This window comes from Nicotiana tabacum, chromosome 20 (genome assembly GCF_000715075.1).
Source record: "Nicotiana tabacum cultivar K326 chromosome 20, ASM71507v2, whole genome shotgun sequence".
Lineage (NCBI taxonomy): Eukaryota > Viridiplantae > Streptophyta > Magnoliopsida > Solanales > Solanaceae > Nicotiana > Nicotiana tabacum.
In genome coordinates this window covers 26,398,993-26,413,920 of record NC_134099.1, presented here as the reverse complement: position 1 = coordinate 26,413,920, position 14,928 = coordinate 26,398,993, and the positions used below count along the sequence as shown (strand labels likewise).

The following is a 14,928-nucleotide window of genomic DNA, read 5'->3' as shown; positions in this document are numbered from 1 at the left end:
TAAAAAAAAATATCAATTCTAAATAAGAAGTGACTCTTAAAATTACTATAATCCAAAGTCTAAATTCACTTTATAAATTAAATTGTGACAATAAACGGATATCATTTGCGCAAAATTTTGTGTACGTACTGAATGCAACTAATTTGCAGTTACTATGAGACTCCCATTGATGAATAAAAAGCAGCCAATGATTTCCTCATAATAAAGATACGTTTGACATGCAAATATAAATATATTTTTTGTTAGTAAAAGTAAATACCACAAAAGCAAAAGGAATCCCATGCATGTAGCTCCCCACGACTCTTCTATTTATAAAAAAGAAGCGTACAAAAAATATAAAAGAATGAGTTATAGATATGGGCCATTTCTTGTTTCCGATGGAATAAAATAGAGTTATTTGTATATGGTAAAAAAGAATTAGTGTAAAGTCTATTAAAGATAATCGGATGTATTACTAAGAGAGAAAAGTACCACAAGAAAAATAAATATTCTATTTATTAAATACTCCTATTTGAGATATGGAAATTACACCTGAATTCAAATAGATGTTACAATCAGTTTGATAGACTGATGGAAATGGCCGAATCGTTAAATCACCAACTAATTTCTGGCAGCATGTGTTTGTGGCCAATTTTGGCACAGATTAAAGGAAGGGACACCCTTTGCTGTATTCGAATATTATTCAATTTTCTATGGGTCCTAATGTTCCATATCTTTTATATCTTCTAGGTTAGAGCATGTAAATACCTTATAATGGAAAAATAATATTTCAAATTGGGAGAACAGAGTTGCAGGCTAGTGGTTACAACTTAATCACATAACTTAATCACAATTTCACCTTGCTGCAAGTGTATCTTATTTGAGCGTTTCACTAAAAAAATACAGGAATATAATTAGCTATGAAATTCGTTGCATGTAGCGAACAGAATACATTGATAATCCATCGCTAATTAGGATTAGCAATAAATTTTTGTTGTTTAGCGACAGAAGTGGTCTATTGCTAATTCATTTTTTTTTAACTTGTAGTAGATCCCCTGGCCCCCACCTTTCTCTCAAAATGTAAAAAAGGAAATATATTCCAAATTAAACAACGACAATTTTAAGAAAATGGAAATTTAAGGTAGAGATAGAATAGAAATGTGAAAGGTGAAGAATTTTCAAAGAAGGAGAATGGATTTTATATTCAAAAAAGAAAAATAGGTTGAGGTGTGAAAACTTTAGGCAAAAGAAAAAAGTTTGGGGTGATGATTTAGACCTACAACCTCCACTCCTTAGTTTCAATGGCAAATTGTACACATCAATTAACCACTTTAAGTAATTGTAAGGTCATAAATAATTTACTTGTGCTTACACTATTGTGTAACCTAGCTCATGGGCATGCATGCATGGAACCCTAGTTTGTTCTTGAGCATTACAAGACATAGAATCTTTAGTCCTAATCTTGCTATTTATGGTTATGACAATTCTTCCATCCACATGACCAATATGGTCAGAATTTCTATGATCATGAATGTTCTATTTATGTACAATCAGCAATGTAAAAATTTATATCCAATGTAAAACATGCAATTAATTAGTACTTACCATTGAATGTTTGAAACGGAAACTGTTTCCGTGTGACCTATAGGTCACGGGTTTGATCCGTGGAAATCAGAGGCATATTTAGGATTTCTTCTATATATAGGTAAACTACTAAAAAAAGGAGAAAAAAATATATTAGTTGAGAACTGATCCATCTTCTTCTAGGTAAATAACTTAATCTTCAACCAGGTGCACCATTCAACCTTCTTGGAGTATGGATGTCAACAGTTAATATTATACCAATTTTAAAAAATATGTATATATAAAATATCTAATTTACGAAGAAACCATGAGTTCATGTGCCCCATAATTTCTCCTATAAATCTGCCTCTGGTGGAAGCAGCCACTAATGCATACATTAGAGTAGGTTGTCTATATCACATCCCTTAGAATGCGGTTTTTCTCCGGACTCTGTAAATGCGAAATAATTTGGGCATCAAAATGCCCTTTTCACTATTGAATGTTGAACATTCCAGTATATTGCATATGAGGTATGTTGTACCAGCGAATGTTATTTTATGTGAATCGATCTTTCTTGTTCTTGATTCTAAGTATTGGATCAAATAGCTAAGGTTTAGTTCACATGTCATTATATGTGCTTGCGACGTTGTGTAAGTATTATTTGAGTATAGTGAATTTTAGCTTATGTATACCTATAAAGACTAGGAGAACCATGAAATTTGTGCAAATCCCACCAAGAATTGCATTAAGAAAACATAAACTCTTAGGTGGCATTTGGTTCAAAATTTGAAAACAAGCTTCAAAAAAAATCAGTTTTTCTTTTTTGTGCAACAATTATTTCTTCAACCAAGTGCCAAGAAGAGAAATTTCTCTAGAGAAGTTATTCTATCTTGATATTTTTTTGAAAATAAAAATTGAAAAAAAAAAACTTTTTAAACTTGTTAACCAAAGGCGCGGTTGTCGTTTATTTATAAATTTAAGTTATATACACTGACAGTATACAGATTTCAAATTTTAACATGTGATAACAAATTAATTAAAAGATATACTTGTAATTTATCTAATAAGTGGTATGATTTTGTGAATATTCTTTATTTTGTAATTGCAAAGAAACTAAACTCAATACATGTTTATTTTATTGTGACTTGGACAATTGATAGAGAAATAAAAAGGGAAAGAAGGAAGGAGGGAGGAAAGCAGGGGGAGGAAAGGACATGTCTCAACTCTATAGATAAAGCCATTTCAAAATTTTGGAGGGATTTTGGCACAAGGAGAAGTGAAGATAAAGATGGACACTTTGGAAATTGGAATTGGAGGGGCACAAAACCACACAAAAAAAAATGAACAACTTTGGTAGGGTTATTATTTGAAAATAAGAAAAGAGGGTAGGGCTTTTTATTGCTTGTTTGTGTACTTGTGTTTTCTCAAGAATTCTCTTCTTATATTCTTCTTTGATGATTTCCTACCTTTCCTTTTTTATTTTCATATCTCAAATTCAAAAATATCATAGCCTACTAATTCCCATTGGCTAAATTAATTTATAAAATTTGCTTGAATTTTGATGGGAGAGAAAGGGATAATGGAGGGATAGGCCATAGTCCTAATGCACGATAGCTGTTAGTAGGTTAGGTGGCAAACCCTGCCCCCTCTCTAGGACCCATCCCAGATTCCTCCCTCTTCTCTTCTTTATAAACAAACACCCCCCTCCCCCCTCCCCCCCAAATAAAAAACACCCCAAGAAAATAAAATTGAAGAGGAAAAAAAAGAGACTATAATAACAGTGTAAAAAAGTTTCATACTGTCAATGTGTCCCATTTTTATAGGACGGTAACTATCGGTAATTATCTTTCCGGTGACATGACGGTATAAAAAGTATAGATGAGTATATAAAATTTCATATAAAATGAACTTAAGAAAATAAGTAGGACTGAAATATATAGCAAACTCATTTCTTTCTATTTCCTTGAGAAATTTCTTTTGACAATAGTAAAGCAACATAAACTACTTATAATAATACGTGCAAGACTCTTTTCTTGAAGTTCTGCATATTAGTAATGAGTTTAAGAATTACTATGGCTAATATTCTTTTTCCTCACCCACTATGCTTCTAAAGCCATATACTAATATGTATCCCATTTTCTCTCCTTTAGCAAAAAATCAGTTGCCCTCCAAATTTAAATTCAGCAAGGACAACTGTCATTACAGAAAGATACATACTGCCCACTTTTGTTACTTAACAGGCCAAATAAATTAAAAAAATAATAAGGATCAATGAGAAAAAATAACTTGATCGTGCTGAAAGTTAACTTGAGTAATTACGTGGTAAGGAAAAAGCAATATCATCAATATTCTTTATAAAGGTCTCTGTTGTTTTGATATCTTTTGGACGTGATAATAAAGTGTTATTATAAAGAACATATATTATAACATAATATAAAGAATTAGTTCTAAACCGTTATAGTGAAATATTATTATAAAGAATAACTGTTATAGGGAGATCTTACTGTATATTAAAGAAACATCCAACACTTTCTCTACCATGCATACATACAGTAAACCAAAACTAGATAAAAATATAGGAAAAAGGTTCTCTTGAAGCTGATAAGGTATATAAGCCATCCCTTCATCATAAGAATAGAATGCATCTCCTCCTTAACCAACACTCCCTTATTTATTTTTTCTAAACCCTCTCTCTCTCTCCCTCACACTAAAGGAGATATACATATATATACTCCTACTAATATTTGATACACTTAACATTTTCACCATTTCTTGAACAGAAATTTGATCTCTCTTTTGCTCCTCTCAAAGTATGAATCATAACCAAACATATTTGGACTTGTGGCAAAAGTATTGTAGGTTATGACTTGCACTAATGAGATGGATTTTTTCCCAGCTAATTTCATGCTACAGACTTCTCATGAAGATGAACATCAACCTTCAACTTCTCTCACTCCCATTCTTCCCTCATGTTCACCTCAAGATTTCCATGGTTTAATTTCTTTTCTTTTCTCTCTTTCTTACATTATTTTCAACTTAATTTCCTTCTTGTTGGTGTTTGGACATATACTTATTATTTGTAAATCAATGTTTGTTTTAAAATTTTGTCTATTATTTTCAACTTCAACTTGAAATAGAGAATTCGAAGTTGAAAATGGTTTGAGTAATAGTATATATTTTAAGGAGTAATAGTATATATTTTAAGTGAAATAATGATTTTCACTCACAAAACTTTAGTTTTATTTTCAAGTGAAATTCATGTTAAATACAATTTTAACTTCAAATACCTGTGTTTCAAACTTCAACCAAACATATTGTCTAAGCTGAGGTCTATCGAAAACAGCTTCTATAGTTTTATGTCCTTTCAGGGTGGGGTAAGGTTGCGTACATTCTATCCTCCTCAGACCTGACTTGTAAAAATACACTGAGTTATTGTTGTTGTAACCAAAAATATTGTCTAATATTTTCCTGGTGCAGGTATTGCTTCATTTCTAGGAAAAAGATCCATGTCATTTTCTGGGATGGAGGCAATTAATAATAATAATTGTGAGGAAAATCATAATGGAGAGGAGGATTTATCAGATGATGGTTCACAAGCAGGGGAAAAGAAAAGAAGACTTAATATGGAACAAGTAAAAACTCTTGAGAAGAATTTTGAGTTAGGAAACAAACTTGAACCTGAAAGGAAAATGCAATTGGCTAGAGCTCTAGGCTTACAACCAAGACAAATTGCAATTTGGTTCCAAAATAGAAGAGCAAGATGGAAAACAAAGCAATTGGAGAAAGATTATGAAATCCTTAAAAGACAATTTGAAGCTATTAAAGCTGAAAATGATGCTCTCCAATCTCAGAACCAAAAACTTCATGCAGAGGTATGACTCCAAAAAATAATCAAATGGCACTAATTATTTAATTATAAGTTTTTCTAGTTACGTAGTAAATAAAATAATATTGCACTTTAGTGATGTCTCTTTCTTTTTTTGGTTGTTAATAATTGAAGAAGAATATGCTATTTTGGTGAAATAGTAGACCTTACTTCTCTGCTAGTTGTATTTTCAAAACTATGATATATATTTGGTGCATGATTTTCAGCAAAGGATCTTTCTTTCCCATGTTTCTCTTTAGATTGATTGACTTGTAATGATGACTTGAAAGTGTAGCAGAAAAGAGGGAACAAATGTTGATAAATTATTAGTCTACTAGCTACTACTAGGACTATAGTAGTACCTCCGATCACAAATATCATTATTATTAACCCTTTTTCGTTCTAATCAATTAATCTACTAGTAGTACAATTATTAGGTCAATCTATTAGCTAAAATACTTTTTGGAAGAATTTAAGTTATATACATTAATTATAACATAAAAATAAAAATTACACTTCTAAGGTAGTTCAACCTACTATAGCAGATTAATTATCATTTTTATCGTGTTATAAATTAATTAATGTGTTTATCATAGACATTAATATGTAATTGCTTGAGTCGAGGGTCTTTCGAAAACAATTTCTCTACTTTTTCGGGGTAAGAGTAAGGTCTGTGTACACACTACCCTCTATTGACTCTACTAGTAGAATTTTATTGGGCCGTTGTTGTTGTTGTTTCTTTATAGTAGTAATTGATTTGAAGTGTGTATATTTTGATTACAATTTTAGTGCCTAGAGTTCAAGTTTTTCTGAGTGACCTTTAAGTCACGGGTTCGAAGCGTGAAATCTGCCATTAATACTTGCATGATGCCATCAAGGCAGGCTGCGCACATGACAATATCACAATCCCTTAGGGTGCGTCCCTCTCGGGACCCTGCATGAACACGGAATACTTTGTGCACCGGGATGTCCTTTAATATTAGTGCTTGGAATTTGAACTCTTTCTTTGTATTGTGTGCAGGTAATGGCACTAAAGAATAGGGATCAACCAACAGAATCAATCAATTTGAACAAGGAAACAGAAGGATCATGCAGTAATAGAAGTGAAAACAGCTCAGAAATCAAGCTAGATATTTCAAGAACACCAGCCATTGACAGCCCATTGTCAACTCATCATCCAATTACAAGCAGACCCTTTTTTCCACCCTCAATTAGACCTAATAATAATGGGGTGGCTCAACTTTTCAACATGAACCCTAATACAATTTCAAGACCAGATCTGAAATTAATGGACCAAAATAGTACTGTCAAAGAAGAAAGCAGCTTATCCAACATGTTTTGTGGAATTGATGATCAAACAGCTTTTTGGCCATGGCTTGAGCAACAACATTTTAATTAACTTTTTAATGGACCAAAAGTTTAGTTTTCCAAAAGTTGCTGAGTTGAAAGAGAATATTTTACTACATTTCTTTTGAGTTCATGATCAGTAAAAAGGTTATTTATTTCGGGTGCATATTAGAAATTATTGTATAAAGTAACCAAGTACATTTCAAGTACTTAAGGAAGAGCCTTTTGCAGATCTTTATGGAAAATAATAATAAAACATGTCTCTTTAATTTTTCCTTTATTTTACATTACCCTTTAATATCTATTGTCTGATTATTAATTATTATCAACAGAAAAATTAAACATTCATCGGTTTTCAAATTAGCTTCTACTATTATCTTCTTAATTACCATTTCATGTCTTTCACCTATTTTCTTGCTTTTGAGTCATGATTCTTATACTATTGCCCAAGGGGCAAAGCTAGAAGGTGAGGTATGTGTTCGGTCGCGAACTCAATAGTTTTAGTTTAAATATATCTAGCTAAATTAGCTCGCAAATACTTTTAATATGGTGTGATATCATTCGCTTTAGGTTAGCCTGCACGATTTTTCTTTTCAAAATGGCTATCACCATTAAGAGATCTCTACACTTTATATATAGACTCTCAATCTTTCCCGTAACCAATGTGAGAATTTGTTCGCATGCCTAACAAGAAATTAACAAAATATGTACAAATATTACATACATAACATTATTACTTACACGTAATATCATTATACTAGAATTTAGAACCTATAAAGTTTAAATTCCTGCCTATAATTGCACATAAATGATCAAAGAATTTCATCATTGTGTCTCATATTTTGTGCTAAAATTGACCAATGAGCAAAAAGGGTGAAGAAATTGTAGCAGAAGTTAGTGGAACAGTAGATGAAAATTGAAAAGAGAGAAATGGAATCAAGCACACATTCCAAGGGAGGAAAGAAGACAAACAGATGGAAGAGTAGAAGAAAACAAGGAGAGTTGGAAATGGTCATTCTCGTGAAGGGGACGTTAGCAAACTTGTGCTGACAATTGATAATGAAAGGGGTATGGTATTTATCACAAATAAATATTGTATATAATTTACCGGAAAAGAAAAAAGACAGAGAAGAAAGGTGAAAAGCTTAAATCGATTGATCGTGGCCGGAATTATAATAAAAAATTTGTAATTCAAAGATTAATAAATACCAAATTATTTAATACATATGCTATTTTGCCTAATATTTTGTTCCTTGCACTAAAAATGGAATATATGGTTTTATAATATAAAAGTTTAAATTTTACTCTTATTTTTTTAAATAAATAACAATTTAGAAAAGAAAAAAAAAGGTTATTGGGTGATTTAGAATTTTAGGTGTTATATCCCCGTCAAGCACATCTTATTCGTATAAGTTATCTGGTTTTATATTTGATATTAATATCAAAATTGTCGTGAAATTATATCATAATTGCTTACACCGAAATGAAATATCCATCAAACAATATAAAGTTATACCGAGTTTACTATCAAAATTATTTTTCTAAATCTAGTAACCAAAGGATCTTGTGTTTTGTGTGTACCCATCATTGGTTTTGGGATACTTCTTTTTCCTTTTGTATTCTTAGTGTGAGTTAGTGGTAAATAATCAATTGTGAAAATTCGTGAAGACAAAATAATATTAACTGATTTTTTCTTGCTCAAATTTTGGTGGTCAAAGTTATCTGATATTTATGCTGATGATTAGTAGGTACTCAACAAAATAGGTGAAATGCGCACAAATCCAGACACCACCATCATCTAAAAGAAAAGATACTTCTTTTCCTATATTTATTTTATGGAATCAGTCACTCATACTTGCATCAGGATAGAATATCTTCATTATAGCTCTTGGAATGCAATCTTTCTCCGAATCCTATATAAATATAAAATGTTTTGTCTGCTGAGGTGCCTTTTATTTTTAATATATATACTTATTTTTCCTTTCATTTCCTTTTGCTTCCAATATAGAGTTTAATGCGTTATCTTTATAGTCCTTTTAGCTTTGATGGATAGATATAAGTCAAGAAAGAAAGGATTCATGTGACCTACTGTCACCCACTCCCTGGCATCCAACACAAGCCTCTTTTTTTTTTTTGTCCAATTTTTATTTTTTCAAATTTATTGTAAAAACTATGAGTCACTTAGACCTGTATTTATTCCATACTTGACCCTACATTTTGATCACATGTACATCTCTTTTTTCCCCATCATTCTCTCTCTCTCTCTCTCTTTCAATATCACTTTCACCTGCTTCAATATTTGAGTGTTGACTCCAATTCTGTTTATATCATGTGTTTGGTAATACATTTGTTCGAAAAAAATAAAGATAAATCATATATATATATATATATATATATATATATATATATAGGCCTTTTTCCACTCTTTCAATTTCTTAGATCTAAATCTCCGGTCCATTATTTTTATTTAGAAAAGAGTTACAATTTATATAAAGAGAGATATATTTACTCATGCAATTATGAACATATTTGCTTTTTCTTATTTTTCACTCGTTTTTTGGTACCAGCTTAGAGCGTCCGCTAATTTGCGTTGCATAAGATCCATTAAAAACGAAAGTTTTTTGTATCAAAAATTTTTCCATTCTCAGAACATGAACACATTACTCAAACTCTTAAAACAAGTTTGCGGAACAAAAACCAATCGGTTATATTGTACTGAATATTTACATTATTAAAGGATTTTAATTTGTTAAATTTCCTATAATTATCTTTTAAATAATTTGGTAATGGTAAAATATTTCAGACAATCTATATATATAAATTAAACTCATTCAATAACTGAGAAGAAGAAGCATAAGCTCGAATGGTCCCAGGGTAGATTTCCAAAATTCTAGGGGATCTACGTTTAAAAAGTCTATGATTAGCTATGGCCATGCCCCATTATTTAGTTTTCACAAAATGTGCTTTAACCACTTTCCAGAAGCAACCTCGAAGTTAGATCCAAATGTCTGTCCCATCAGTTTTTATTTGCAAATAATTGTAGACTGTAGCTTAATTAACTTTTTCTTTCTGACAGAGACAGTATTTAAGACTAATAAACAAACCTTTACCACCGATCATTTTGTGACATGAATAAGATTTATTTATTCTTATTCAGATGTTTTCGATTTGAGTTTTGAGAATAAAAAAAAATCCTACAGAATAGCGTTTATCTTTCATGAGTTTTGCGCGAAATTCGTAGTAGTCGAGATTCCAATTCGAGTACATGATGTGGATGGAAAAAAAATACTGTAAAACAAGCCGTTGACACAAGGCAAGCATTTAATTAATTGCAATAATTCCATGTTATGTGGCTAGCACATGTTACCTTATAATAATTATAATCCTCCATATCCACAACAAGGCTAGAATTCTGATATTATTCCAATATTAATATAATCCAACTTCAGAATCCACCATGAAGCCACTTAATTGGCGCTTAACCAAATATTCTGAAAATTTTCCACTTACATTTCTTTAAGATTACGAAATAAATATTGCAATATACAGAACTGTAATAAAATGCCAAAATTTCCAACCATGATATGCCAGAGATAATATATCATTTCTTCACATGATCCCATAAAAAGAATTCACGAATTACTAACTTGATCCTCCTCTAACTTTCTTCTAATTACAAAAAAAAATTGAAGAAGATAATCCACTAGGGTTTTTCCATGCAGATTTATCACATGCTTGCTTATCGAATCTAGTGTTCACGATATTGATAGAAACAACTATACAAAATTTATCTAAACAGTTAGATCCCGTCCAATCAATTTATATATAATATTACTGTAAGGTCTGTGATTCTTGATTTGATTTTTCTACCTTTTCCTACCTTATTTTATTTTATTTTATTATTACTCTTCTTTCCTGTCCTTAGTACAGTCACCTGTGCAGAGAAGTTCTTTATTTTTAGATTATTCTTTTTAACCCATCAAGTTTTGTGTCAAATCGAGCTTTTATATGGCATTACTATATTACACTATATACAAATATAGAGTCCGGAACCGAAATGTGGTTCTTTTGGACTTAAAACACTTTTTTGAGTGTAAAACAAAATTATATTTCTATATAAAATACGGTTATTAACCGCGTTTTATATAGAACGCGGTAACAAATCACGAATTATATAGTAGCTGACAAGACCTCTATATAAAGCGTGGTACATTACCGCATTTTATATAAAACGCGGCAATGAGCCGCGTTTTGTATACATAAATAATAGATCCCTTCCCCTTCACGTTTATGCCCATAATCTTCCCACTTCCCCCTTAAAACAATACAGCGGTCCCCCCATTAACGTCCCAAAAAGCTCGTGTGGACCCCACCCATTCTGTAAAAGTAGATATCGTTGGTCCCATATCCTAGCCAAGCCTTCTATTGCTGTGGGTTGCTTGTTTCAGAGTCAAATTTTCAAATCTTCAACTTTCCGAAAAAACATAAATCGAGGTATTCCGATTTAGTTTATATCCAAACTCGTATAAATAATGCATATTAGTTGTTTTGAATGTGTTGTATGTTGTTTTGTGTTTTTTTTTTTGCGATTAAATTGGTATGTTATTTTTATCCGGACTAAGATATTAATGTTGTAAAAAAATATTAAAAAATTGTGAAATCGTTATTATTTGTTAAAAAAATGTTAGTAAATTACTATTACTGTTTTATATGTATTTTTGTGAATGTTTTATGATTACAATGTATTTGTTGTGTTTTATCTGGTTTAAATTATTTATTTGCTTAAAGACTAGTAATATAGTGACTTTTAGGGTAGTAAAATATAATGCCTTTTAACGTAGTAAAATGTAGTGCCTTTTAGCGTAGTTTTCTTGTAGTTTACTGGAGTGATTCCTTAACTTTTGGTGGCTAATTTCATTATATTCCTGGCTATTGGGAGTGGACCGAAGATATCCTTAGTAGGAACCATCGAGCATTGCGAGCGACCAATATTTACGATGTTGTCTATGCCTCATTGTTTACTTATGATCATTCTACAAGTATCATGCAAGCCTTTATTGAGGCTTGGTGTCCTCTTACAAACACGTTGCTTACCTCAGTTGGAGAATTATCCATATCCCTTTGGGACTTGTGCACTATTGGGGGTCTACCTTTAATCGGGTCTCCTTATGAAGAGGTTATTCCAAATACTCGAGAACTTACAAGTGCTTACGACAAGGATAAAATGTTCCTTCCACAAGCATGCCAGAATTGTTTGATGCATATCACCAACTCTGAGAGGGAATTACTAAAAATCATAATGTCCATATGAGAATATGGATAGAGTTTTGGAGCAAAAAAGGTTGTGAAGTATGAACAACCTCTAGTGAGAAAAGAAAAGAAGTCAGCTCATCCCAAATCAACACACAATCCTACTGGAGCCATAGGTAAAATGGTCAATTGGTCGGAAGTTGAAGATGCACTATTTATTAAACTTGGCATTGGAAGTGATAAGAAAGACGAAGTATACCCGACTGCCTTTTTATCATGCTGGTTATGTGTCTTTGAGCTCCCTACAAAAGAAGGCGACTTTATTCGGCCTGAGACTTTCAAAATTGCAGGCTTTCTAGCGTGTGGGTAAAGAATTAACCTCGTCATTCTAGTCTTAGCTAGCATTTACAGGGGATTAAACACAATTTCAAATGGCTCACCACTCGATCCTTCTAGAGTTCACTTCCCAATTCATTATGTGTATAGTTGGTTGGCTTGTTACTTCAAGACTCATTTTTCTCTAACAAATAGGCCGGCTACCCTTATGATGGCCATATATTCAGGTGAGGGGACATCGAGATACTTTAAGAATGAAGATGCGAGGAAACGTATTCATGGAGGAGAAAGTGTCGTACGAACTTCCACAATGACACGTAATTCTCAACCGTATTATTATCGTGATGATGGCAACGAGGAAGAGTCTGAGTCAAATTATTTTATGAGTATTCGCTCGAATTACCTTCCTTTGAGAAATGGATCGACCTTCATCGTGGAGCCTTATAGCCCTCATCGCTTCAGTCGTTAATTTGGTTTTTATCAAGACATCCCTGGTTGCTTGGATCAAGATTTTTGTGAGTGCTCTTTAGACAAAGGATTGGAACTTTTACGAACTTGTGTTTTGTCTAAAAGCAGGTCAAAGGCCACATTTCCCCTAGTATGCCAAGATGAAGAAGTATGTCTCGTCCGATTATAAGTCTTGGTAGGAAAGAGTGCATGGAAACTTCCTTGAAAACCACTTGCAATCTTTGGTGAGTATCGTTGGGCCAGTTACTACTATGCCTTCAGAGATCACGCCTTAAGAGCGTAACAGGGAGGGAAAACCTCCTACTTTAAAATCCAAAGTGGTTGCACCACGAGACGTTAAGGGACCTCCATATAAAGAAGTTTGTAAAAAGAAGGGACCTTCTCAGGCTTACCAGTCCATGGGGATTCCTCTCCATCAGGCACCGTTGTCCCTACCTCAAACAAACTCCCACCCCAAAACGAGAGTGATAGTAGTAATGGAGATCAAAGCTTCAAGCGGGTGAAGCCATATTCAAACAAATAGGGAGATGCTAATTTGGGTGTAGTCGAGATTACTGACAGCATCGGCAGTGCTTCAAGGACTTTGACAGCTACCAAAGAGGTAATGATTAAAACATTCATATTATCTTATAATATCCAAGTAAGTTTACTAACCGTATATTCTTTTCCATGAAGCCAAATGATGTTCATATTTCAATGGCATCACACCAGAGCAAGCCACAAGGTAGTAGTAAATCTGTGGCGGAACCAGATTCGAGGAAATCACTTCCAATACTTAAGTCAGACCTAGAGGGGACTTCCATTCCTAGTCTTGGAGCAAATTCGGGGCCTAATTTTCATCAACAATCAACACCAACAATGTTTATCTTTGATGGAAGAAAGGTTGTCTTGACTTTTCGCAAGGATTACATTTTGAATGCCTAGGCTAAATTTCAGGCCAAACTCAAGGATGCTACCACATACAATGCTTCTTCTCTTCAATTCGCGATCCAAATGATTCTCGAGGAGATGGACATAAAGGGTGTGGATATTTCCCCTCTAAAAGACCTATTAACGTCTTTGTTCGAGCTTACCACTTCATATGACCAGGTACGATCAGCTCTTTCTGACAAGGTTGTGGATGTTGAAAAATCTAAGTCATTTTTAAATGCCAATAACATCTTGATCTTGTCTTGAGTGAGAAAGGGGAGAAGGTTGAGAAATTGTCTGCCACTAGTCAGTCTCTTAAAGAGGCCAAGGTGTAGGTGAAACAGTTAAGAGCTCTTCGAGTTATTGCCAAGAAAGAGGTTGAAGAGATTGAATCTAAAGTCTCATCTGCTAAAGAGGAGTACCGTAGATGTTCTGATGTTTCCTTGGCAACTGATGATGATTTCGCCGATGTGGAGATGAAGAAATAACACTTAGAGGCCACCCTTAAGGACTTAATCAATTACAAGTTGTGTTTAGATTAGCCTATATAGAATTTTATTTGCCTCTTATTTTTTTTCTTTCATTTAGTTAACTAGTGAGTATCCTTGAAACTGAAAACTCCACCTGTTTTACTTTACATTGCACGTTTTTATTGATGTTTCCCCTTCCTTTTTTTGTATCAGTACAAATAGTTTCTTGCTTAGCATGATGCGTTGACGTTTATGTAAAAAAACTTGGTTTTCTTTGAAACATTATTTTGAAACCAACTTTATATTGCACCATGCTGTCAATTCCAAATTTGTGCAGTCTCACCAACAAAAATTCATATTTTAGTGTAGGGACGTCGAAATTACGAACCGTTTGATTTTTTGAAAACTAGACTTCAAGATCTAGAACATATCCAAAATTCTCAATAAAACAACTTCAGAATCGTTCCAGATAATATTTTGAAATCAACTTTATATTGCACCACGCTATCAATTCCAGGTTTGCGCAGTCACACCAAAAAATTCATATCTTGGTGTAGAAACGTCGAAATTACGAACCGTTTGATTTTTCGGAAACCACGATTCAAAATTTAAATCATATCCAAAACACAAAATGTAATACCTTAAGTATAGTTTCAGATAATATTCCAAAGTCAACGTAAAATTCTGACACGCTGACGATTTCAGATTGCGCGACTTTACCAAAACTTTTGTATCTTGGTA

At 32.8% G+C, this 14,928-nt stretch overlaps 1 protein-coding gene across 1 annotated transcript; it reads left to right on the top strand.

Moving 5' to 3' along the window:
- Positions 1-4,179: 4,179 nt before the first annotated feature.
- Positions 4,180-7,034, top strand: LOC107807392 (homeobox-leucine zipper protein ATHB-13-like). The gene is made up of 3 exons (XM_016631747.2): positions 4,180-4,534; positions 5,020-5,414; positions 6,429-7,034. Exons 1-3 carry the CDS (start codon positions 4,405-4,407, stop codon positions 6,804-6,806), a joined length of 903 nt encoding a protein of 300 aa, XP_016487233.1. The 5' UTR covers positions 4,180-4,404; the 3' UTR covers positions 6,807-7,034.
- The last annotated feature ends 7,894 nt before the right edge of the window (positions 7,035-14,928 follow it).